This window comes from Cydia pomonella, chromosome 24 (genome assembly GCF_033807575.1).
Source record: "Cydia pomonella isolate Wapato2018A chromosome 24, ilCydPomo1, whole genome shotgun sequence".
Taxonomy (NCBI): Eukaryota; Metazoa; Arthropoda; class Insecta; order Lepidoptera; family Tortricidae; genus Cydia; species Cydia pomonella.
The window spans coordinates 7380258-7407965 of record NC_084726.1 but is presented as its reverse complement, the minus strand read 5'-3'; the positions used below and the strand labels follow the sequence as shown (position 1 = coordinate 7407965).

The following is a 27708-nucleotide window of genomic DNA, read 5'->3' as shown; positions in this document are numbered from 1 at the left end:
GTATATAAAACAGCGGAGTTCTCGGCAATCGATATTCTATAAAGTAAAATAAAAAATTAAGTTTGAAATTTCGATATCGTCAATATTCAGGTGTTATCTGCTGAAACACTTTCAGGAGATATAGGCTTGAATTTGGTCTTCAATGAAAGCTGTTAGTCAGTAGTATATAAAACAGCGGAGTTCTAGGCAATCGATACACTATAAAAGTTATATAAAAAATTTAGTTTTGAAGTTCGATTTCGCCAATATTCAGGTGTAATTTGCTGAAACATTTTCAGGAGATTTAGGTTTAAATTTGGTCTTCAATGATAGCTGTTAGTCAGTAGTATATAAAACAGCGGAGTTCTAGGCAATCGATACACTATACAAGTAAAATAAAAAATTAAGTTTGAAATTACGATTTCGTCAATATTCAGGTATGATCTGCTGAAACATTTTCATAAGATTTAGGTTTGAATTTGGTCTTTAATGATAGCTGTTAGTCAGTAGTATATAAAACAGCGGAGTTCTAGGCAATCGATATTCTATAAAGTAAAATAAAAAATTAAGTTTGAAATTTCGATATCGTCAATATTCAGGTGTGATCTGCTGAAAGATTTTCAGGAGATATAGGCTTGAATTTGGTCTTCAATGATAGCTGTTAGTCAGTAGTATAGAAAACAGCGGAGTTCTAGTCAATAAATACACTATAAGTGATATAAAAAAAAATAGTTTTTAGGTTCGATTTCGCCAATATTCAGGTGTGATCTGCTGAAAGATTTTCAGGAGATATAGGCTTGAATTTGGTCTGCAATGATAGCTGTTAGTCAGTAGTATGTAAAACAGCGGAGTTCTAGGCAATCGATGCACTATAAAAGTAAAATAAAAAATTAAGTTTGAAATTACGATTTCGTCAATATTCAGGTATGATCTGCTGAAAGATTTTCAGGGGATTTAGGCTTGAATTTGGTCTTCAATGATAGCTGTTTGTCAGTAGTATATACAACAGCGGAGTTCTAGGCAATCGATACACTATAAAAGTGATATAAAAAATTTAGTTTTTAAGTTCGATTTCGCCAATATTCAGGTGTAATTTGCTGAAACATTTTCAGGAGATTTAGGCTTGAATTTGGTCTTTCATGAAAGCTGTTAGTCAGTATTATATAAAACAGCGGAGTTCTAGGCAATCAATACACTATAAAAGTGATATAAAAAATTTTGGTTTGAAATTCGATTTCGCCAATATTCAGGTGTAATTTGCTGAAACATTTTCAGGAGATTTAGGCTTGAATTTGGTATTCAATGATAGCTGTTAATGAGTAGTATATAAAACAGTAGAGTTCTAGGCAATCGATAGACTATAAAAGTGAAATAAAAAATATTGTTTGAAATTTCGATTTCGTCATTATTCAGGTATGATCTGCTGAAAGATTTTCAGGAGATATAGGCTTGAATTTGGTCTTCAATGATAGCTGTTAGTCAGTAGTATATAAAACAGCGGAGTTCTAGGCAATCGATACACTCTAAAAGTAAAATAAAAAAATAAGTTTGAAATTTCGATTTCGTCAATATTCAGGTGTGATCTGCTGAAAAATTTTCAGGAGATATAGGCTTGAATTTGATCTTGAGTGATAGCTGTTAGTCAGTAGTATATAAAACAGCGGAGTTCTAGGCAATCAATACACTATAAAAGTAAAATAAAAAATTAAGTTTGAAATTACGATTTCGTCAATATTCAGGTATGATCTGCTGAAAGATTTTCAGGAGATATTGGCTTGAATTTGGTCTTCAATGATAGCTGTTTGTCAGTAGTATATACAACATTGGAGTTCTAGGCAATCGATACACTATAAAAGTGATATAAAAAATTTAGTTTTTAAGTTCGATTTCGCCAATATTCAGGTGTAATTTGCTGAAACATTTTCAGGAGATTTAGGCTTCAATTTGGTCTTCAATGATAGCTGTTAGTCAGTATTATATAAAACAGCGGAGTTCTAGGCAATCGATACACTATTAAAGTGATATAAAAAAATTAGTTTTGAAGTTCGATTTCGCCAATATTCAGGTGTAATTTGCTGAAACATTTTCAGGAGATTTAGGCTTGAATTTGGTATTCAATGATAGCTGTTAATGAGTAGTATATAAAAACAGTAGAGTTCTAGGCAATCGATAGACTATAAAAGTGAAATAAAAAATATTGTTTGAAATTTCGATTTCGTCATTATTCAGGTATGATCTGCTGAAAGATTTTCAGGAGATATAGGCTTTAATTTGGTCTTCGATGATAGCTGTTACTCAGTAGTATATAAAACAGCGGAGTTCTAGGCAATCGATAAACTCTAAAAGTAAAATAAAAAAATAAGTTTGAAATTTCGATTTCGTCAATATTCAGGTGTAATCTGCTGAAACATTTTCAGGAGATATAGGCTTGAATTTGATTTTGAGTGATAGCTGTTAGTCAGTAGTATATAAAACAGTGGAGTTCTAGGCAATCGATATACTATAAAAGTAAAATAAAAAACTAAGTTTGAAATTACGATTTCGTCAATATTCAGGTATGATCTGCTGAAAGATTTTCAGGAGATATAGGCTTGAATTTGGTCTTCAATGATAGCTGTTAGTCAGTAGTATGTAAAACAGCGGAGTTCTAGGCAATCGATGCACTATAAAAGTAAAATGAAAAATTAAGTTTGAAATTACGATTTCGTCAATATTCAGGTGTGATCTGCTGAAACATTTTCAGGAGATATTGGCTTGAATTTGATCTTGAGTGATAGCTGTTAGTCAGTAGTATATTAAACAGTGGAGTTCTAGGCAATCGATATCCTATAAAAGTAAAATAAAAAATTAAGTTTGAAATTACGATTTCGTCAATATTCAGGTATGATCTGCTGAAAGATTTTCAGGAGATATAGGCTTGAATTTGGTCTTCAATGATAGCTGTTAGTCAGTAGTATATACAACAGCGGAGTTCTAGGCAATCGAAATACTATAAAAGTGATATAAAAAATTTAGTTTTTAAGTTCGGTTTCGCCAATATTCAGGTGTAATTTGCTGAAACATTTTCAGGAGATTTAGGCTTAAATTTGGTCTTCAATGATAGCTGTTAGTCAGTAGTATATAAAACAGCGGAGTTCTAGGCAATCGATACACTATAAAAGTAAAATAAAAAATTAAGTTTGAAATTACGATTTCATCAATATTCAGGTGTGATCTGCTGAAAGACTTTCAGAAGATATAGGCTTGAATTTGGTCTTCAATGATAGCTGTTACTCAGTAGTATATAAAACAGCGGAGTTCTAGTCAATCAATACACTATAAAAGTGATATAAAAAATTTAGTTTTTAAGTTCGATTTCGCCAATATTCAGGTGTAATTTGCTGAAACATTTTCAGGAGATTTAGGTTTAAATTTGGTCTTCAATGATAGCTGTTAGTCAGTAGTATATAAAACAGCGGAGTTCTAGGCAATCGATACACTATACAAGTAAAATAAAAAATTAAGTTTGAAATTACGATTTCGTCAATATTCAGGTATGATCTGCTGAAACATTTTCAGGAGATTTAGGTTTGAATTTGTTCTTTAATGATAGCTGTTAGTCAGTAGTATATAAAACAGCGGAGTTCTAGGCAATCGATATTCTATAAAGTAAAATAAAAAATTAAGTTTGAAATTTCGATATCGTCAATATTCAGGTGTGATCTGCTGAAAGATTTTCAGGAGATATAGGCTTGAATTTGGTCTTCAATGATAGCTGTTAGTCAGTAGTATAGAAAACAGCGGAGTTCTAGTCAATAAATACACTATAAGTGATATAAAAAAAAATAGTTATTAGGTTCGATTTCGCCAATATTCAGGTGTGATCTGCTGAAAGATTTTCAGGAGATATAGGCTTGAATTTGGTCTTCAATGATAGCTGTTAGTCAGTAGTATGTAAAACAGCGGAGTTCTAGGCAATCGATGCACTATAAAAGTAAAATAAAAAATTAAGTTTGAAATTACGATTTCGTCAATATTCAGGTATGATCTGCTGAAAGATTTTCAGGAGATATAGGCTTGAATTTGGTCTTCAATGAAAGCTGTTAGTCAGTAGTATATAAAACAGCGGAGTTCTAGGCAATCGATACACTATAAAAGTGATATAAAAAATTTAGTTTTTAAGTTCGATTTCGCCAAAATTCAGGTGTAATTTGCTGAAACATTTTCAGGAGATATAGGCTTGAATTTGGTCTTCAATGATAGCTGTTACTCAGTAGTATATAAAACAGCGGAGTTCTAGGCAATCGATACACTCTAAAAGTAAAATAAAAAATTAAGTTTGAAATTTCGATTTCGTCAATATTCAGGTGTGATCTGCTGAAACATTTTCAGGAGATATTGGCTTGAATTTGATCTTGAGTGATAGCTGTTAGTCAGTAGTATATAAAACAGCGGAGTTCTAGGCAATCGATACACCATAAAAGTAAAATAAAAAAATAAGTTTGTAATTACAATTTCGTCAATATTCAGGTATGATCTGCTGAAAGATTTTCAGGAGATATAGGCTTGAATTTGGTCTTCAATGATAGCTGTTTGTCAGTAGTATATACAACAGCGGAGTTCTAGGCAATCGATACACTATAAAAGTGATATAAAAAATTTAGTTTTTAAGTTCGATTTCGCCAATATTCAGGTGTAATTTGCTGAAACATTTTCAGGAGATTTAGGCTTGAATTTGGTCTTTCATGATAGCTGTTAGTCAGTATTATATAAAACAGCGGAGTTCTAGGCAATCAATACACTATAAAAGTGATATAAAAAATTTAGTTTTGAAGTTCGATTTCGCCAATATTCAGGTGTAATTTGCTGAAACATTTTCAGGAGATTTAGGCTTGAATTTGGTATTCAATGATAGCTGTTAATGAGTAGTATATAAAACAGTAGAGTTCTAGGCAATCGATAGACTATAAAAGTGAAATAAAAAATATTGTTTGAAATTTCGATTTCGTCAGTATTCAGGTATGATCTGCTGAAAGATTTTCAGGAGATATAGGCTTTAATTTGGTCTTCAATGATAGCTGTTACTCAGTAGTATATAAAACAGCGGAGTTCTAGGCAATCGATACACTCTTAAAGTAAAATAAAAAAATAAGTTTGAAATTTCGATTTCGTCAATATTCAGGTGTCATCGGCTGAAACATTTTCAGGAGATTTAGGCTTGAATTTGGTCTTGAATGATAGCTGTTAGTCAGTAGTATATAAAACAGCGGAGTTCTAGGCAATCGATACACTATAAAAGTAAAATAAAAAATTAAGTTTGAAATTACGATTTCATCAATATTCAGGTGTGATCTGCTGAAAGACTTTCAGGAGATTTAGGTTTGAATTTGGTCTTCAATGATAGCTGTTAGTCAGTAGTATATAAAACAGCGGAGTTCTAGGCAATCGATACCCTATAAAAGTAAAATAAAAAATTAAGTTTGAAATTACGATTTCGTCAATATTCAGGTGTGATCTGCTGAAAGATTTTCAGGAGATATAGGCTTGAAATTGGTCTTCAATGATAGCTGTTAGTCACTAGTATATAAAACAGCGGAGTTCTAGTCAATAAATACACTATAAGTGATATAAAAAAAAATAGTTTTTAGGTTCGATTTCGCCAATATTCAGGTGTGATCTGCTGAAAGATTTTCAGGAGATATAGGCTTGAATTTGGTCTGCAATGATAGCTGTTAGTCAGTAGTATGTAAAACAGCGGAGTTCTAGGCAATCGATGCACTATAAAAGTAAAATAAAAAATTAAGTTTGAAATTAACTAAAATTAAAACTATTTAGAGTTTGGAAATGTAACCCAAAAAGTGTTACTAATAGACTAAATTATACGAATTTTAGAAACTTAACTAATAGGTACATATACATGTCTAAACAACGTTACAAGCAAAATGAAATAAAAAATTGTGAGAATAATGTTAGAAAATTATGGAATACTATAAATAGTTGGTTGGGGGCCCCAAAGCCCACTGTTGATTCAGTAATATTAAAATATTTAGGTAAAACGGCCTCGGCGCCCATTATATGTACAAAATTTGCTAAAACTTTTACAGAGGAAATATGTCAAATTAAACACAACTGCAACATAAAGTTTTTGGAACGTCAAACTTATATCAAACCATGTAATGTGAGTTTTAGGTATCAAAAAGTAAGTAATATACATATTGAAAAAACTATTGGAAAATTAAGCAAAAAATCCGCGGGTGTAGATGGAATAAGAATACAGGACTTAAAATACATACAGAAAAAAATTAGTCCCGTTTTAGCAAATTTTGTAAATATGTGTGTGCAAACAGGAAAGTATCCTGAGAAATTAAAACAATCCATAATTAGGCCGATATATAAACAGGGTAGCCATTACGAGTACTCAAACTATAGGCCAATAGCTATCTTACCGGTTTTTAATAAAATTATGGAAAAAGTTATTGTAAATCAGATCAGTATGTTCCTAGAAAAACATAATGTTACCTCGGATTCGCAGCATGGCTTTCGGAAATCTAGAAGTACTTCCACAGCCTTAGCACGATTCTCAGATGAAGTTTGTCGAAATTTAGATAGTGTCAGGTACGTGGGGGTGCTTTTTATAGATTTCAAAAAAGCATTCGACACACTGGATCACGAACAGCTACTGCAGGCGATGGATGAATGTGGGGTTCGTGGTCCAGTGTTGGAGTGGTTCCGTGCTTACTTGAAAGGTCGGACTCTCCGAGTCACTATCGACGGAGATAGCGGAGAGGAGGCACACGTGCAATCGGGGGTACCTACCGGCTCGGTCTATGGTCCACTGGGGTACATCATGCATGTAAACAGTGTGACAAATGTAGTGCGGAACTGCTCCACCTACATGTATGCTGATGACACATGCCTACTTTATGCTGACAAAGACCCTAACATCATACAAACATGTATACAGGAAGATTTTGAAAATATACTCAAGTGGTCTCACGATAACGGAATCATTTTGAATACAGAGAAAACAAAATTTTTGCTTATAAGTTCCCCGTATACTAAAAAATACCATAATCCTGTTCAAATTATTGGTCACACATATGATTGTTTACATACCAACAAACATAATTGTAAATGTAAAATAATAGAGGTAGTTCAAAATTTCAAATATCTGGGTTTAACTATAGATAGTCACATGAATTGGAAAATACATATAAACATAGTGTGCAATAGGCTAAGGTCCATATTATGTAAAATAATTAGCTTAAAAAATATTGTAAATAAAAAAATATTACGTATGTTATATCATTCACTGGCTGACGCTGTAATTGGATATGGATTGATAGCCTACGGACGTACTTTTAAAACCTATTTAAACCATGTGCTTAATTTACAACTGAGACTGTTAAAAAATATTACAAACGAAAATACCATAAAAACCTGTAAGAATGATAACGTAGCCTTATTCAAAACATTAAGCGTCTTACCAGTGCATGACAAGGTTAGATATTTATTAGCAACTGATCAGTTTAATTGTTCTGAGTTTAAAACGCCGCGAGTGTACACACGACCGCAAAGAGGGTTAGAGCGCCGTAGGTACGCGGAGCCCACCGCCAACAACTACTATGGTGAACGAACGCGCAGCTATCTCACACCGCGAATTTTTAACAAAATTTCCTTTGAAGACGAGTGTAGCAGCAAAAACGTGTTTAAAACGAAACTGAAAAAGTTGCTACTAAATACTTCAACTTAAAACGTGCCTCAACTTAAAAATAAATAAATAAAATATATAAAAAGATCCCAAGCTTGGGCAACTAGTTTTTTCAGATAAGAAAAACAATACACACCTACATACATACATATAATACTTAGAATAAGTCATAATCATAAATACTTAGATAAATAAATAGTTCATAAGATAAGATCGGGTACACAAAAACTGTAAGTGAGTGCAACATTCGCCGATAAACGTTATGTTTGGCGAAATATTATGTAAATATATATTGTACCAACTTTTTTTGGATAAATAAATTAAAAAAAAAAAACGATTTCGTCAATATTCAGGTATGATCTGCTGAAAGATTTTCAGGAGATATAGGCTTGAATTTGGTCTTCAATGATAGCTGTTACTCAGTAGTATATAAAACAGCGGAGTTCTAGGCAATCGATGCACTATAAAAGTAAAATAAAAAATTAAGTTTGAAATTTCGATTTCGTCAATATTCAGGTTTGATCTGCTGAAACATTTTCAGGAGATATAGGCTTGAATTTGATCTTCAGTGATAGCTGTTAGTCAGTAGTATATAAAACAGCGGAGTTCTAGGCAATCGATACCCTATAAAAGTAAAATAAAAAATTAAGTTTGAAATTACGATTTCGTCAATATTCAGGTATGATCTGCTGAAAGATTTTCAGGAGATATAGGCTTGAATTTGGTCTTCAATGATAGCTGTTTGTCAGTAGTATATACAACAGCAGAGTTCTAGGCAATCGATACACTATAAAAGTGATATAAAAAATTTAGTTTTTAAGTTCGATTTCGCCAATATTCAGGTGTAATTTGCTGAAACATTTTCAGGAGATTTAGGCTTGAATTTGGTCTTTCATGATAGCTGTTAGTCAGTATTATATAAAACAGCGGAGTTCTAGGCAATCAATACACTATAAAAGTGATATAAAAAATTTAGTTTTGAAGTTCGATTTCGCCAATATTCAGGTGTAATTTGCTGAAACATTTTCAGGAGATTTAGGCTTGAATTTGGTATTTAATGATAGCTGTTAATGAGTAGTATATAAAACAGTAGAGTTCTAGGCAATCGATAGACTATAAAAGTGAAATAAAAAATATTGTTTGAAATTTCGATTTCGTCATTATTCAGGTATGATCTGCTGAAAGATTTTCAGGAGATATAGGCTTTAATTTGGTCTTCAATGATAGCTGTTACTCAGTAGTATATAAAACAGCGGAGTTCTAGGCAATCGATACACTCTAAAAGTAAAATAAAAATTATGTTTGAAATTTCGATTTCGTCAATATTCAGGTGTGATCTGCTGAAACATTTTCAGGAGATATAGGCTTGAATTTGATCTTGAGTGATAGCTGTTAGTCAGTAGTATATAAAACCGTGGAGTTCTAGGCAATCTATATACTATAAAAGTAAAATAAAAAATTAAGTTACGATCGAAATTTCAAACTTATTTTTTTATTTTACTTTTAGAGTGTATCGATTGCCTAGAACTCCGCTGTTTTATATACTACTGAGTAACAGCTATCATTTAAGACCAAATTAAAGCCTATATCTCCTGAAAATCTTTCAGCAGATCATACCTGAATAATGACGAAATCGAAATTTCAAACAATATTTTTTATTTCACTTTTATAGTCTATCGATTGCCTAGAACTCTACTGTTTTTATATACTACTCATTAACAGCTATCATTGAATACCAAATTCAAGCCTAAATCTCCTGAAAATGTTTCAGCAAATTACACCTGAATATTGGCGAAATCGAACTTCAAAACTAAATTTTTTATATCACTTTTATAGTGTATTGATTGCCTAGAACTCCGCTGTTTTATATAATACTGACTAACAGCTATCATGAAAGACCAAATTCAAGCCTAAATCTCCTGAAAATGTTTCAGCAAATTACACCTGAATATTGGCGAAATCGAACTTAAAAACTAAATTTTTTATATCAATTTTCTAGTGTTTCTATTGCCTAGAACTCCGCTGTTGTATATACTAATGACTAACAGCTATCATTGAAGAACAAATTCAAGCCTATATCTCCTGAAAATCTTTCAGCAGATCACACCTGAATATTGACGAAATCGAAATTTCAAACTTAATTTTTTATTTTACTTTTAGAGTGTATCGATTGCCTAGAACTCCGCTGTTTTATATACTACTGAGTAACAGCTATCATTGAAGACACCTGAATATTGGCGAAATCGAACCTAAAAACTAAATTTTTTATATCACTTTTATAGTGTTTCGATTGCCTAGAACTCCGCTGTTGTATATACTACTGACTAACAGCTATCATTGAAGACCAAATTCAAGCCTATATCTCCTGAAAATCTTTCAGCAGATCATACCTGAATATTGACGAAATCGTAATTTCAAACTTAATTTTTTATTTTACTTTTATAGTGTATCGATTGCCTAGAACTCCGCTGTTTTATATACTACTGACTAACAGCTATCACTCAAGATCAAACTCAAGCCTATATCTCCTGAAAAAGTTTCAGCAGATCACACCTGAATATTGACGAAATCGAAATTTCAAACTAAATTTTTTCTTTTACTTTTAGAGTGTATCGATTGCCTAGAACTCCACTGTTTTATATACTACTGAGTAACAGCTATCATTGAAGACCAAATTCAAGCCTATATCTCCTGAAAATCTTTCAGCAGATCATACCTGAATAATGAAGAAATCGAAATTTCAAACAATATTTTTTATTTAACTTTTATAGTCTATCGATTGCCTAGAACTCTACTTTTTTATATACTACTCATTAACAGCTATCAATCAAGACCAAATTCAAGCCTAAATCTCCTGAAAATGTTTCAGCAAATTACACCTGAATATTGGCGAAATCGAACTTCAAAACTAAATTTTTTATATCACTTTTATAGTGTTTCAATTTCCTAGAACTCCGCTGTTGTATATACTACTGACTAACAGCTATCATTGAAGACCAAATTCAAGCCTATATCTCCTGAAAATCTTTCAGCAGATCATACCTGAATAATGACGAAATCGAAATTTCAAACAATATTTTTTTTTTCACATTTTTAGTCTATCGATTGCCTAGAACTCCGCTGTTTTATATACTACTCATTAACAGCTATCATTCAAGACCAAATTCAAGCCTAAATCTCCTGAAAATGTTTCAGCAAATTACACCTGAATATTGGCGAAATCGAACTTCAAAACTAAATTTTTTATATAACTTTTATAGTGTATCGATTGCCTAGAACTCCGCTGTTTTATATACTACTGACTAACAGCTTTCATTGAAGACCAAATTCAAGCCTATATCTCCTGAAAGTGTTTCAGCAGATAACACCTGAATATTGACGATATCGAAATTTCAAACTTAATTTTTTATTTTACTTTATAGAATATCGATTGCCGAGAACTCCGCTGTTTTATATACTTCTGACTAACAGCTATCATTGAAGACCAATTTCAAGCCTATATCACCTGAAAATCTTTCAGCAGATCATACCTGAATATTGACGAAATCGAAATTTCAAACTTAATTTTTTATTTTACTTTTATAGTGTATCGATTGCCTAGAAGTCCGCTGTTTTATATATTAATGACTAACAGCTACCATTTAAGACCAAATTCAAGCCTAAATCTCCTGAAAATGTTTCAGCAAATTACACCTGAATATTGGCGAAATCGAACTTAAAAACTAAATTTTTTATATCACTTTTATACTGTTTCGATTGCCTAGAACTCCGCTGTTGTATATACTACTGACTAACAGCTATCATTGAAGACCAAATTCAAGCCTATATCTCCTGAAAATCGTTCAGCAGATCACACCTGAATATTGACGAAATCGAAATTTCAAACTTAATTTTTTATTTTACTTTTAGAGTGTATCGATTGCCTAGAACTCCGCTTTTTTATATACCACTGAGTAACAGCTATCATTGAAGACCAAATTCAAGCCTATATGTCATGAAAATCTTTCAGCAGATCACACCTGAATATTGATGATATCGAAATTTCAAACAATATTTTTTATTTCACTTTTATAGTCTATCAATTGCCTAGAACTCCACTGTTTTATATACTACTCATTAACAGCTATCATTCAAGACCAAATTCAAGCCTAAATCCTGAAAATGTTTCAGCAAATTACACCTGAATATTGGCGAAATCGAACTTCAAAACTAAATTTTTTATATCACTTTTATAGTGTTTCGATTTCCTAGAACTCCGCTGTTGTATATACTACTGACTAACAGCTATCATTTAAGACCAAATTCAAGCCTATATCTCCTGAAAATCTTTCAGCAGATCATACCTGAATATTGACGAAATCGTAATTTCAAACTTAATTTTTTATTTTACTTTTAGAGTGTATCGATTGCCTAGAACTCCGCTGTTTTATATACCACTGAGTAACAGCTATCATTGAAGACCAAATTTAAGCCTATATCTTCTGAAAATGTTTCAGCAAATTACACCTGAATATTGACGAAATCGAACTTAAAAACTAAATTTTTTATATCACTTTTATAGTGTTTCGATTGCCTAGAACTCCACTGTTGTATATACTACTGACTAACAGCAATCATTGAAGACCAAATTCAAGCCTATATCTCCTGAAAATCTTTCAGCAGATCATACCTGAATATTGACGAAATCGTAATTTCAAACTTAATTTTTTATTTTACTTTTAGAGTGTATCGATTGCCTAGAACTCCGCTGTTTTATATACCACTGAGTAACAGCTATCATTGAAGACCAAATTCAAGCCTATATCTCCTGAAAATGTTTCAGCAAATTACACCTGAATATTGGCGAAATCGAACTTCAAAACTAAATTTTTTATATCACTTTTATAGTGTTTCAATTTCCTAGAACTCCGCTGTTGTATATACTACTGACTAACAGCTATCATTGAAGACCAAATTCAAGCCTATATCTCCTGAAAATCTTTCAGCAGATCATACCTGAATAATGACGAAATCGAAATTTCAAACAATATTTTTTTTTCACATTTTTAGTCTATCGATTGCCTAGAACTCCGCTGTTTTATATACTACTCATTAACAGCTATCATTCAAGACCAAATTCAAGCCTAAATCTCCTGAAAATGTTTCAGCAAATTACACCTGAATATTGGCGAAATCGAACTTCAAAACTAAATTTTTTATATAACTTTTATAGTGTATCGATTGCCTAGAACTCCGCTGTTTTATATACTACTGACTAACAGCTTTCATTGAAGACCAAATTCAAGCCTATATCTCCTGAAAGTGTTTCAGCAGATAACACCTGAATATTGACGATATCGAAATTTCAAACTTAATTTTTTATTTTACTTTATAGAATATCGATTGCCGAGAACTCCGCTGTTTTATATACTTCTGACTAACAGCTATCATTGAAGACCAATTTCAAGCCTATATCACCTGAAAATCTTTCAGCAGATCATACCTGAATATTGACGAAATCGAAATTTCAAACTTAATTTTTTATTTTACTTTTATAGTGTATCGATTGCCTAGAAGTCCGCTGTTTTATATATTAATGACTAACAGCTACCATTTAAGACCAAATTCAAGCCTAAATCTCCTGAAAATGTTTCAGCAAATTACACCTGAATATTGGCGAAATCGAACTTAAAAACTAAATTTTTTATATCACTTTTATAGTGTATTGATTGCCTAGAACTCGGCTGTTTTCTATACTACTAACTAACAGCTATCATTGAAGATCAAATTCAAGCCTATATCTCCTGAAAATCTTTCAGCAGATCACACCTGAATATTGACGAAATCGAAATTTCAAACTTAATTTTTTATTTTTCTTGTATAGTGTATCGATTGCCTAGAACTCCGCTGTTTTATATACTACTGACTAACAGCTATCACTCAAGATCAAATTCAAGCCTATATCTCCTGAAATTGTTTCAGCAGATCACACCTGAATATTGACGAAATCGAAATTTCAAACTTAATTTTTTATTTTACTTTTAGAGTGTATCGATTGCCTAGAACTCCGCTGTTTTATATACCACTGAGTAACAGCTATCATTGAAGACCAAATTCAAGCCTATATCTCCTGAAAATCTTTCAGCAGATCACACCTGAATATTGATGATATCGAAATTTCAAACAATATTTTTTATTTCACTTTTATAGTCTATCAGTTGCCTAGAACTCCACTGTTTTATATACTACTCATTAACAGCTATCATTTAAGACCAAATTCAAGCCTAAATCCTGAAAATGTTTCAGCAAATTACACCTGAATATTGGCGAAATCGAACTTCAAAACTAAATTTTTTATATCACTTTTATAGTGTTTCGATTTCCTAGAACTCCGCTGTTGTATATACTACTGACTAACAGCTATCATTTAAGACCAAATTCAAGCCTATATCTCCTGAAAATCTTTCAGCAGATCATACCTGAATATTGACGAAATCGTAATTTCAAACTTAATTTTTTATTTTACTTTTAGAGTGTATCGATTGCCTAGAACTCCGCTGTTTTATATACCACTGAGTAACAGCTATCATTGAAGACCAAATTTAAGCCTATATCTTCTGAAAATGTTTCAGCAAATTACACCTGAATATTGACGAAATCGAACTTAAAAACTAAATTTTTTATATCACTTTTATAGTGTTTCGATTGCCTAGAACTCCACTGTTGTATATACTACTGACTAACAGCAATCATTGAAGACCAAATTCAAGCCTATATCTCCTGAAAATCTTTCAGCAGATCATACCTGAATATTGACGAAATCGTAATTTCAAACTTAATTTTTTATTTTACTTTTAGAGTGTATCGATTGCCTAGAACTCCGCTGTTTTATATACCACTGAGTAACAGCTATCATTGAAGACCAAATTCAAGCCTATATCTCCTGAAAATGTTTCAGCAAATTACACCTGAATATTGGCGAAATCGAACTTCAAAACTAAATTTTTTATATCACTTTTATAGTGTTTCAATTTCCTAGAACTCCGCTGTTGTATATACTACTGACTAACAGCTATCATTGAAGACCAAATTCAAGCCTATATCTCCTGAAAATCTTTCAGCAGATCATACCTGAATAATGACGAAATCGAAATTTCAAACAATATTTTTTTTTCACATTTTTAGTCTATCGATTGCCTAGAACTCCGCTGTTTTATATACTACTCATTAACAGCTATCATTCAAGACCAAATTCAAGCCTAAATCTCCTGAAAATGTTTCAGCAAATTACACCTGAATATTGGCGAAATCGAACTTCAAAACTAAATTTTTTATATAACTTTTATAGTGTATCGATTGCCTAGAACTCCGCTGTTTTATATACTACTGACTAACAGCTTTCATTGAAGACCAAATTCAAGCCTATATCTCCTGAAAGTGTTTCAGCAGATAACACCTGAATATTGACGATATCGAAATTTCAAACTTAATTTTTTATTTTACTTTATAGAATATCGATTGCCGAGAACTCCGCTGTTTTATATACTTCTGACTAACAGCTATCATTGAAGACCAATTTCAAGCCTATATCACCTGAAAATCTTTCAGCAGATCATACCTGAATATTGACGAAATCGAAATTTCAAACTTAATTTTTTATTTTACTTTTATAGTGTATCGATTGCCTAGAAGTCCGCTGTTTTATATATTAATGACTAACAGCTACCATTTAAGACCAAATTCAAGCCTAAATCTCCTGAAAATGTTTCAGCAAATTACACCTGAATATTGGCGAAATCGAACTTAAAAACTAAATTTTTTATATCACTTTTATACTGTTTCGATTGCCTAGAACTCCGCTGTTGTATATACTACTGACTAACAGCTATCATTGAAGACCAAATTCAAGCCTATATCTCCTGAAAATCGTTCAGCAGATCACACCTGAATATTGACGAAATCGAAATTTCAAACTTAATTTTTTATTTTACTTTTAGAGTGTATCGATTGCATGAACTCCGCTGTTTTATATACCACTGAGTAACAGCTATCATTGAAGACCAAATTCAAGCCTATATCTCCTGAAAATCTTTCAGCAGATCACACCTGAATATTGATGATATCGAAATTTCAAACAATATTTTTTATTTCACTTTTATAGTCTATCAATTGCCTAGAACTCCACTGTTTTATATACTACTCATTAACAGCTATCATTCAAGACCAAATTCAAGCCTAAATCCTGAAAATGTTTCAGCAAATTACACCTGAATATTGGCGAAATCGAACTTCAAAACTAAATTTTTTATATCACTTTTATAGTGTTTCGATTTCCTAGAACTCCGCTGTTGTATATACTACTGACTAACAGCTATCATTGAAGACCAAATTCAAGCCTATATCTCCTGAAAATCTTTCAGCAGATCATACCTGAATATTGACGAAATCGTAATTTCAAACTTAATTTTTTATTTTACTTTTAGAGTGTATCGATTGCCTAGAACTCCGCTGTTTTATATACCACTGAGTAACAGCTATCATTGAAGACCAAATTCAAGCCTATATCTCCTGAAAATGTTTCAGCAAATTACACCTGAATATTGGCGAAATCGAACTTAAAAACTAAATTTTTTATATCACTTTTATAGTGTTTCGATTGCCTAGAACTCCACTGTTGTATATACTACTGACTAACAGCTATCATTGAAGACCAAATTCAAGCCTATATCTCCTGAAAATCTTTCAGCAGATCATACCTGAATATTGACGAAATCGTAATTTAAATCTTATTTTTTTATTTTACTTTTTAGTGTATCGATTGCCTAGAACTCCGCTGTTTTATATACTACTGCCTAACAGCTGTCATTCAAGATCAAATTCAAGCCTATATCTTCTGAAAATGTTTCAGCAGATCACACCTGAATATTGACGAAATCGAAATTTCAAACTTAATTTTTTATTTTACTTTTAGAGTGTATCGATTGCCTAGAACTCCGCTGTTTTATATACCACTGTGTAACAGCTAACATTGAAGACCAAATTCAAGCCTATATCTCCTGAAAATCTTTCAGCAGATCACACTGAATATTGACGATATCGAAATTTCAAACAATATTTTTTATTTCACTTTTATAGTCTATCGATTGCCTAGAACTCCACTGTTTTATATACTACTTATTAACAGCTATCATTCAAAACCAAATTCAAGCCTAAATCCTGAAAATGTTTCAGCAAATTACACCTGAATATTGGCGAAATCGAACTTCAAAACTAAATTTTTTATATCACTTTTATAGTGTATTGATTGCCTAGAACTCCGCTGTTTTCTATACTACTAACTAACAGCTATCATTGAAGATCAAATTCAAGCCTATATCTCCTGAAAATCTTTCAGCAGATCACACCTGAATATTGACGAAATCGAAATTTCAAACTTAATTTTTTATTTTACTTGTATAGTGTATCGATTGCCTAGAACTCCGCTGTTTTATATACTACTGACTAACAGCTATCATTCAAGACCAAATTCAAGCCTAAATCTCCTGAAAATGTTTCAGCAAATTACACCTGAATATTGGCGAAATCGAACTTAAAAACTAAATTTTTTATATCACTTTTATAGTGTATTGATTGACTAGAACTCCGCTGTTTTATATACTACTGACTAACAGCTATCATTGAAGACCAAATTCAAGCCTATATCTCCTGAAAGTCTTTCAGCAGATCACACCTGAATATTGATGAAATCGTAATTTCAAACTTAATTTTTTATTTTACTTTTATAGAGTATCGATTGCCTAGAACTCAGCTGTTTTATATATTACTGACTAACACCTATCACTCAAGATCAAATTCAAGCCTATATCTCCTGAAAATCTTTCAGCAGATCACACCTGAATATTGGCGAAATCGAACCTAAAAACTATTTTTTTTTATATCACTTATAGTGTATTTATTGCCTAGAACTCCGCTGTTTTATATACTAATGACTAACAGCTATCATTGAAGACCAAATTCAAGCCTATATCTTCTGAAAATCTTTCAGCAGATCACACCTGAATATTGACGATATCGAAATTTCAAACTTAATTTTTATTTCACTTTTTTAGTGTACTGATTGCCTAGAACTCCGCTGTTTTATATACTACTGACTAACAGCTATCATTGAAGACCAATTTCAAGCCTATATCTCCTGAAAATCTTTCAGCAGATCATACCTGAATATTGACGAAATCGTAATTTCAAACTTAATTTTTTATTTTACTTTTATAGTGTATCGATTGCCTAGAAGTCCGCTGTTTTATATACTAATGACTAACAGCTATCATTGAAGACCAAATTCAAGCCTAAATCTCCTGAAAATGTTTCAGCAAATTACACCTGAATATTGGCGAAATCGAACTTAAAAACTAAATTTTTTATATCACTTTTATAGTGTTTCTATTGCCTAGAACTCCGCTGTTGTATATACTAATGACTAACAGCTATCATTGAAGACCAAATTCAAGCCTATATCTCCTGAAAATCTTTCAGCAGATCATACCTGAATATTGACGAAATCGTAATTTCAAACTAAATTTTTTATTTTACTTTTATAGTGTATCGATTGCCTAGAACTCCGCTGTTTTATATACTACTGACTAACAGCTATCACTCAAGATCAAATTCAAGCCTATATCTCCTGAAAATGTTTCAGCAGATCACACCTGAATATTGACGAAATCGAAATTTCAAACTTAATTTTTTATTTTACTTTTAGAGTGTATCGATTGCCTAGAACTCCGCTGTTTTATATACCACTGAGTAACAGCTATCATTGAAGACCAAATTCAAGCCTATATCTCCTGAAAATCTTTCAGCAGATCACACCTGAATATTGATGATATCGAAATTTCAAACAATATTTTTTATTTCACTTTTATAGTCTATCAATTGCCTAGAACTCCACTGTTTTATATACTACTCATTAACAGCTATCATTCAAGACCAAATTTAAGCCTAACTCTTGAAAATGTTTCAGCAAATTACACCTGAATATTGGCGAAATCGAACTTCAAAACTAAATTTTTTATATCACTTTTATAGTGTATTGATTGCCTAGAACTCGGCTGTTTTCTATACTACTAACTAACAGCTATCATTGAAGATCAAATTCAAGCCTATATCTCCTGAAAATCTTTCAGCAGATCACACCTGAATATTGACGAAATCGAAATTTCAAACTTAATTTTTTATTTTTCTTGTATAGTGTATCGATTGCCTAGAACTCCGCTGTTTTATATACCACTGAGTAACAGCTATATTTTTTTATATCACTTTTATAGTGTATTGATTGCCTAGAACTCGGCTGTTTTCTATACTACTAACTAACAGCTATCATTGAAGATCAAATTCAAGCCTATATCTCCTGAAAATCTTTCAGCAGATCACACCTGAATATTGACGAAATCGAAATTTCAAACTTAATTTTTTATTTTTCTTGTATAGTGTATCGATTGCCTAGAACTCCGCTGTTTTATATACTACTGACTAACAGCTATCACTCAAGATCAAATTCAAGCCTATATCTCCTGAAATTGTTTCAGCAGATCACACCTGAATATTGACGAAATCGAAATTTCAAACTTAATTTTTTATTTTACTTTTAGAGTGTATCGATTGCCTAGAACTCCGCTGTTTTATATACCACTGAGTAACAGCTATCATTGAAGACCAAATTCAAGCCTATATCTCCTGAAAATCTTTCAGCAGATCACACCTGAATATTGATGATATCGAAATTTCAAACAATATTTTTTATTTCACTTTTATAGTCTATCAGTTGCCTAGAACTCCACTGTTTTATATACTACTCATTAACAGCTATCATTTAAGACCAAATTCAAGCCTAAATCCTGAAAATGTTTCAGCAAATTACACCTGAATATTGGCGAAATCGAACTTCAAAACTAAATTTTTTATATCACTTTTATAGTGTATTGATTGCCTAGAACTCGGCTGTTTTCTATACTACTAACTAACAGCTATCATTGAAGATCAAATTCAAGCCTATATCTCCTGAAAATCTTTCAGCAGATCACACCTGAATATTGACGAAATCGTAATTTCAAACTTATATTTTTATTTTACTTTTATAGTGTATCGATTGCCTAGAACTCCGCTGTTTTATATACTACTTATTAACAGCTATCATTGTAGACCAAATTCAAGCCTATATCTCCTGAAAATCTTTCAGCAGATCATACCTGAATATTGACGAAATCGTAATTTCAAACTAAATTTTTTATTTTACTTTAATAGTATATTGATTGCCTAGAACTCCGCTGTTTTACATACTACTGACTAACAGCTATCATTGAAGACCAAATTCAAGCCTATATCTCCTGAAAATGTTTCAGCAGATCACACCTGAATATTGACGAAATCGAAATTTCAAACTTAATTTTTTATTTTACTTTTAGAGTGTATCGATTGCCTAGAACTCCGCTGTTTTATATACCACTGAGTAACAGCTATCATTGAAGACCAAATTCAAGCCTATATCTCCTGATAATCTTTCAGCAGATCACACCTGAATATTGATGATATCGAAATTTCAAACAATATTTTTTATTTCACTTTTATAGTCTATCAATTGCCTAGAACTCCACTGTTTTATATACTACTCATTAACAGCTATCATTCAAGACCAAATTTAAGCCTAACTCCTGAAAATGTTTCAGCAGATCACACCTGAATATTGACGAAATCGAAATTTCAAACTTAATTTTTTATTTTTCTTGTATAGTGTATCGATTGCCTAGAACTCCGCTGTTTTATATACTACTGACTAACAGCTATCACTCAAGATCAAATTCAAGCCTATATCTCCTGAAATTGTTTCAGCAGATCACACCTGAATATTGACGAAATCGAAATTTCAAACTTAATTTTTTATTTTACTTTTAGAGTGTATCGATTGCCTAGAACTCCGCTGTTTTATATACCACTGAGTAACAGCTATCATTGAAGACCAAATTCAAGCCTATATCTCCTGAAAATCTTTCAGCAGATCACACCTGAATATTGATGATATCGAAATTTCAAACAATATTTTTTATTTCACTTTTATAGTCTATCAATTGCCTAGAACTCCACTGTTTTATATACTACTCATTAAGAGCTATCATTCAAGACCAAATTCAAGCCTAAATCCTGAAAATGTTTCAGCAAATTACACCTGAATATTGGCGAAATCGAACTTCAAAACTAATTTTTTTATATCACTTTTATAGTGTATTGATTGCCTAGAACTCGGCTGTTTTCTATACTACTAACTAACAGCTATCATTGAAGATCAAATTCAAGCCTATATCTCCTGAAAATCTTTCAGCAGATCACACCTGAATATTGACGAAATCGAAATTTCAAACTTAATTTTTTATTTTTTTTGTATAGTGTATCGATTGCCTAGAACTCCGCTGTTTTATATACTACTGACTAACAGCTATCACTCAAGATCAAATTCAAGCCTATATCTCCTGAAATTGTTTCAGCAGATCACACCTGAATATTGACGAAATCGAAATTTAAAACTTAATTTTTTATTTTACTTTTAGAGTGTATCGATTGCCTAGAACTCCGCTGTTTTATATACCACTGAGTAACAGCTATCATTGAAGACCAAATTCAAGCCTATATCTCCTGAAAATCTTTCAGCAGATCACACCTGAATATTGATGATATCGAAATTTCAAACAATATTTTTTATTTCACTTTTATAGTCTATCAGTTGCCTAGAACTCCACTGTTTTATATACTACTCATTAACAGCTATCATTTAAGACCAAATTCAAGCCTAAATCCTGAAAATGTTTCAGCAAATTACACCTGAATATTGGCGAAATCGAACTTCAAAACTAAATTTTTTATATCACTTTTATAGTGTATTGATTGCCTAGAACTCGGCTGTTTTCTATACTACTAACTAACAGCTCTCATTGAAGATCAAATTCAAGCCTATATCTCCTGAAAATCTTTCAGCAGATCACACCTGAATATTGACGAAATCGAAATTTCAAACTTAATTTTTTATTTTTCTTGTATAGTGTATCGATTGCCTAGACCTCCGCTGTTTTATATAATACTGCTTAACAGCTATCATTCAAGACCAAATTCAAGCCTAAATCTCCTGAAAATGTTTCAGCAAATTACACCTGAATATTGGCGAAATCGAACTTAAAAACTAAATTTTTTCTATCACTTTTATAGTGTATTGATTGACTAGAACTCCGCTGTTTTATATACTACTGACTAACAGTTATCATTGAAGACCAAATTCAAGCCTATATCTCCTGAAAATCTTTCAGCAGATCTTACCTGAATATTGACGAAATCGTAATTTCAAACTTAATTTTTTATTTTACTTTTATAGTGTATCGATTGCCTAGAACTCCGCTGTTTTATATACTACTTATTAACAGCTATCATTGTAGACCAAATTCAAGCCTATATCTCCTGAAAATCTTTCAGCAGATCATACCTGAATATTGACGAAATCGTAATTTCAAACTAAATTTTTTATTTTACTTTAATAGTGTATTGATTGCCTAGAACTCCGCTGTTTTACATACTACTGACTAACAGCTATCATTGAAGACCAAATTTAAGCCTATATCTCCTGAAAATCTTTCAGCAGATCACACCTGAATATTGACGAAATCGAAATTTCAAACTTAATTTTTTATTTTTCTTGTATAGTGTATCGATTGCCTAGACCTCCGCTGTTTTATATAATACTGACTAACAGCTATCATTGAAGACCAAATTCAAGCCTATATCTCCTGAAAATCTTTCAGCAGATCACACCTGAATATTGGCGAAATCGAACTTAAAAACTAAATTTTTTATATCACTTTTATAGTGTATTGATTGACTAGAACTCCGCTGTTTTACATACTTCTGACTAACAGCTATCATTGAAGACCAAATTTAAGCCTATATCTCCTGAAAATCTTTCAGCAGATCACACCTGAATATTGGCGAAATCGAACTTAAAAACTAATTTTTTTATATCACTTATAGTGTATTTATTGACTAGAACTCCGCTGTTTTACATACTACTGACTAACAGCTATCATTGAAGACCAAATTCAAGCCTATATCTCCTGAAAATCTTTCAGTAGATCACACCTGAATATTGGCGAAATCGAACTTAAAAACTAATTTTTTTATATCACTTATAGTGTATTTATTGACTAGAACTCCGCTGTTTTACATACTACTGACTAACAGCTATCATTGAAGACCAAATTCAAGCCTATATCTCCTGAAAATCTTTCAGCAGATCACACCTGAATATTGGCGAAATCGAACTTAAAAACTAATTTTTTTATATCACTTATAGTGTATTTATTGACTAGAACTCCGCTGTTTTATATACTACTAACTAACAGCTATCATTGAAGACCAAATTCAAGCCTATATCTCCTGAAAATCTTTCAGCAGATCACACCTGAATATTGACGATATCGAAATTTCAAACTTAATTTTTTATTTTACTTTTATAGTGTATCGATTGCCTAGAACTCCGCTGTTTTATACAATTCAGACGCACGTTTATCAATGGAGACCAAAATCAAGGCTAATGCTGCTAAAAATGTTTCAGCATATCATGTCTCTATTTTGAAAAAATCCAAATATCAAAGATGATATTTTTTTAACCATAAATGTGAGACAAGGGCCGGGTAATCCTTTTGTTTTTTTAATTAGACTCTCAGCTATAAATAAATACGCAAATAATACCTAGAACTTTTAAAAATATTTTTCTATATTTCATATGAATTTTGTTAAAATTGAATATTATTAAAGTTAAGTTTTTTCTGGCTCGCTCGCTTGATTTAGGACCGAGAACTCCGAGAACTCCTAAGTTCTACGAACAATAGAGCAAGAGCTATCGTTTGAAACCAAATATATGTCTGTGCCTTGTTAAATTACATCAGCATAACACGTGTGAAGTTAGCATATCATTGAATTTAAAAATAATTAATAATTGTAATGAATGGTCTCAGAGATGTCTTTTTTGTGTCAGGAACTCTTTGTTATCACGTGACAAGGCAATACAATTTTTTTCATTCCATTTGTAACTAAATGATATGCTAGTGTGTGAAGTTAGCATATCATTTGTTAAAAATCCATAGTATTGGTTTTTATGATAAAAACGCCAGAACTATTGATATAAAGTATCAGGAACTCTAGAACTATGGTGCATGCTAATAGAACTCCAATAAAAACGTGATCTGCTAGACTTTGATATGCCAACTTCACAGACATACACCAGGGACCCCACACACATCCCCCTCGACCGGGACTCGAAATACACCTAAAATTACAACAAATAAATTTGGTAAAGCGGAGACGCTTTTTTCAGACAAATTTTCGTCGAGTAGTGTGTCGGATGGAGGAGGACACTACAGTGTCATGTCATGTAGGGCCAAATAACTCAGGAAAATATTCATTTCACACGTAATTATAATATTCCGAGCGAAGTTTTCTTAACGATATTTTGTCAAATTAACAGCATAAAAAGTGTACAAAGCTGTATACACAGTTCATTTTAAGTTTTTCGTCAATTGTGTTGTGTGCTAATATTTCATCATATTGGAAAATCATTTCGAATATTTTGTGTAAAAAAACTTAAACTGTTACTTTACGCTAGGGCTGGACAAAATGTTCATATGACTGTATCGGTGACTCGTCGGTATATTAATAGGTATGTAATGATTACTTCACAAGACATAAATAAGATATTATATTATTATAAACCTTTATAACCGACTTAAAAAAATAACGATGGTGATAATACCTTTTTTGAAGGTGCACATGTTTAGCGGTAAATTTAGACTTCACTTTCCAACACAGTAATACATTTTAGCCACTTTTCCACGACTTTGCCGGTAACACAAGAGACCATAAGACAGCCCAACTGCCAGTAGAAAAAGGCGCGAAGTTCAAATAAAAAAAAGTAAATTATAGGTACTACTATACCCGCTAATATAGGGTCTAATTTAATTAGTAATAATACTCAACTCATAACATTTTTTTTATAAAAACAATCACATTTTATAAGTAGTCGGTAAAGCAATCAAAGACCGATAGATAATTAATATGTTGTAATATGACATCACTATTTTTGATCTCACATAGACAATTTACACCCACACTTGCATTTTATTTTTGGTCGCACTTTTGAATTTTGCCATTCGTTCTAGTTCATCTAGGTCTGTGGCGGCAACTGCAATTGCTATCCGTACATTACATTTATACCAAAGAATACAATACTCACAATATAGATAGGTTTACCAAATACACTGTTTCTATCTTTATATACATAAGTACATAATAGGTTGTACATATATTGGTCACACAATACAATTCGATAGATAGATAAACACTCTATTCATTTCCACGACATACATGGTAATAACAAAGACATATTTATTAAACATTGGCATGCAGCTTAAATTAAAAGATAAACTATTATAATTACACGATATGAACAAAGAAATAAAACCATAAAAGGACATAACCACACATACACATACACACACATACACACATATACACATAATAGTCGTCAGAGAATTGGCGCTGGCTCAGCATGATGATGCGGACAACCACATCGCTGATATTCTGCCAGGATTAATCCATTATTTAATATTGGATAACTTACAATGAATGGGAAGATTCCATCTTCAGGTAATTCGGGTTTTCTGCCGTAGGACACAAAACGACTTAACCCTGTAACAAACAACAGCACATATGTTTTATTTACAATAACATTAATACATAATGTATATAAAGTGGTGTTACTGTCACTAGTTTAAATAAGGCATTGTACCAAGGATGCTGGCGGCATTTCCTCGTTGTATTGCAATGCAGATCCGTTGTGGGAGGAAGACGCCAGCTCTTCGGTCACCAGTTACTTCAGCCAGACGCTTCGCGTTTCTGCAAAACATCTGTGCGCGCTGGGACCCCATGGAGTTTCAACGCCAAATGGTACAAAATGTTACTCTCTACCGAGCACATACCTATATTTTTTATTAATAAACTAATTTGCAATTTTTAAGTTGTTAAATAATTGTAAACGATTTTTTTTTATAGAGTGATTGGTTAATAGTAAAACATACCTAGCAGGAGAACAAACGAATGTGTGTTCATTCTTTTATCGAAGTTTACAGGGTTATTATAATTAATCAGGAAAGGTAACGGTTTGAATGCAATTCTAAACATTCGATTGATTCACAATAACAGCACAGTATTACTTACTTGTACAGTCGCCATCAGATATATCGGAGCGGCCAAGGTGCTCAAAAATATCTAAACGTGCCTTGAAAAAAGAGGAGTGTTAAGATATTTGTGAGCATCTCGGATACTCTGATAAATCTGTTGGCGACTGTACATATAGGAAATGGGACGGCCGCTTCTCCATAAAAACGTAGTCCCCATTTGCCTCCTTGGATAATAATAATTATTATTCTGCTTTTTATTTTTCTTTCATCTTAGGCTAGGATTTAATAATATGGATATAAAAATAAATACAAAAAATTATACAAAAAATATAAGGTATTATTATTATGCTACACCCACGCTCGTCAGTTTAATAGGGAGTTTTATTGCAATTTTCTTCAAAGATAGAGTAACTTATACGTACCATGCCTTAAACAGTTTTTTGAGAAGTTTTCATTATGATACTGATGCATCAAAGCGGTTTGTATAATAGGATTAATAGGCCTCCCGCGAAGCGCGATAATCGAAATTTCGTTATCTGGCCTCTTTATCGCTCGAATATGCAAGAGTGACAGACAAGCAGATAGGCAACAAAATTTCGATTTTCGTGTTTCGTGGTAAGCTCTCAGAACAGAATGTGGTAGTGGCGCCCTCTACGCAGTTTTGCGTAATATCCCTTATTGTAAAGATTTAAATAATAATCAATGTCAATGTCCCACAAATTATATATAATTAATGCTAAATGATGGGTCTAGTGGTAACGATTCTTTCAATATAGCGACAGGATGCAACTAGGAACTTGGTCTCGGTTGTTACATACACCAAAATTCAAAAAAATATTCTGCAAATACGGCCTCAAGGGCTCTTTTACAAGTCAGTACAACATTATAGTAACCTCATATAGTGACATAAAAATACATAACAACATTTATAAATACAACAGCCAATACCTGGGTTACATTATAATAATCTTAAAATAAATCATTACTACAGACCATGACTTAAAACACAAATAAAAAATCAATAAAATAATTTGATTTGATCCCAAAAACTTGACCTCAAATGCAAAATGATTTGATAGAGGGCGTATTGTAAAAGAAGAAGAAATTTAACGTCAAATTAGAAGACAAGTTTGGCATTAGCATAAATATTTTTTTACGCTCAAAACGAATTAAGTAATTTTGAAATTTATATGTATAGAAGAGGAGGTACAGGATTTGAAGACGTAAGTAAACTATAATATTTTACAAAAAAAACTTCATGAATTATACGCGTATTTACAGTCGACATAAACACATAAAAGTCATATAACGCTATGTGTACGGCTGTCACGCATCTTAATAGCATCCGCAAATCTAGGGGAAAACGTTAATTTACTACATCTTATAAAACTACTCCAAAACTAAAAACTTCTGAACAGATTTTCATACAACGTTCACCTATCAATAGAGTGATTCTTGGGGAAGATTTAGGTATATAACTTGTTAAGGTTTTATGTAAATTGGTTGAAATATAACGATGTTGTCGGTAAAAATCACGCTGGCTAGGAGCTTTAATCGAAAAGGCTGCCTAATCCGTGTGAGCTATAACAACACAATGTATGGCGGGGTTGTCTCTCTATTATAAATAGGTCTACACAAAAGTCTGCGATGTTGAATGTCTATCTTTTAAGGATAACTTACTATACCCATTGTTAACTTCTAGATAAATATCACATAATATGTGGCATTTGCAAAGCTATTTACACGGATACAGTATTTAATCTATTCATTATTATCAAATTAAATACGTTA

At 31.9% G+C, this 27708-nt stretch overlaps 1 protein-coding gene across 1 annotated transcript in view; it reads right to left on the bottom strand.

Moving 5' to 3' along the window:
• Positions 1–26958, bottom strand: part of LOC133531120 (uncharacterized) — a 53626-nt gene extending 26668 nt beyond the window's left edge. Inside the window, exons 1-3 of the mRNA XM_061869236.1 lie at positions 25816–26958; positions 25359–25426; positions 23970–24008 (exon numbers count right to left, since the gene is read on the bottom strand). Of these exons, the coding sequence (XP_061725220.1) occupies positions 23970–24008; positions 25359–25426; positions 25816–25918 (210 nt within the window). The 5' untranslated portion in view covers positions 25919–26958. The remainder of the gene's footprint in view (positions 1–23969; positions 24009–25358; positions 25427–25815) is intronic.
• Between the last annotated feature and the right edge of the window lie 750 nt (positions 26959–27708).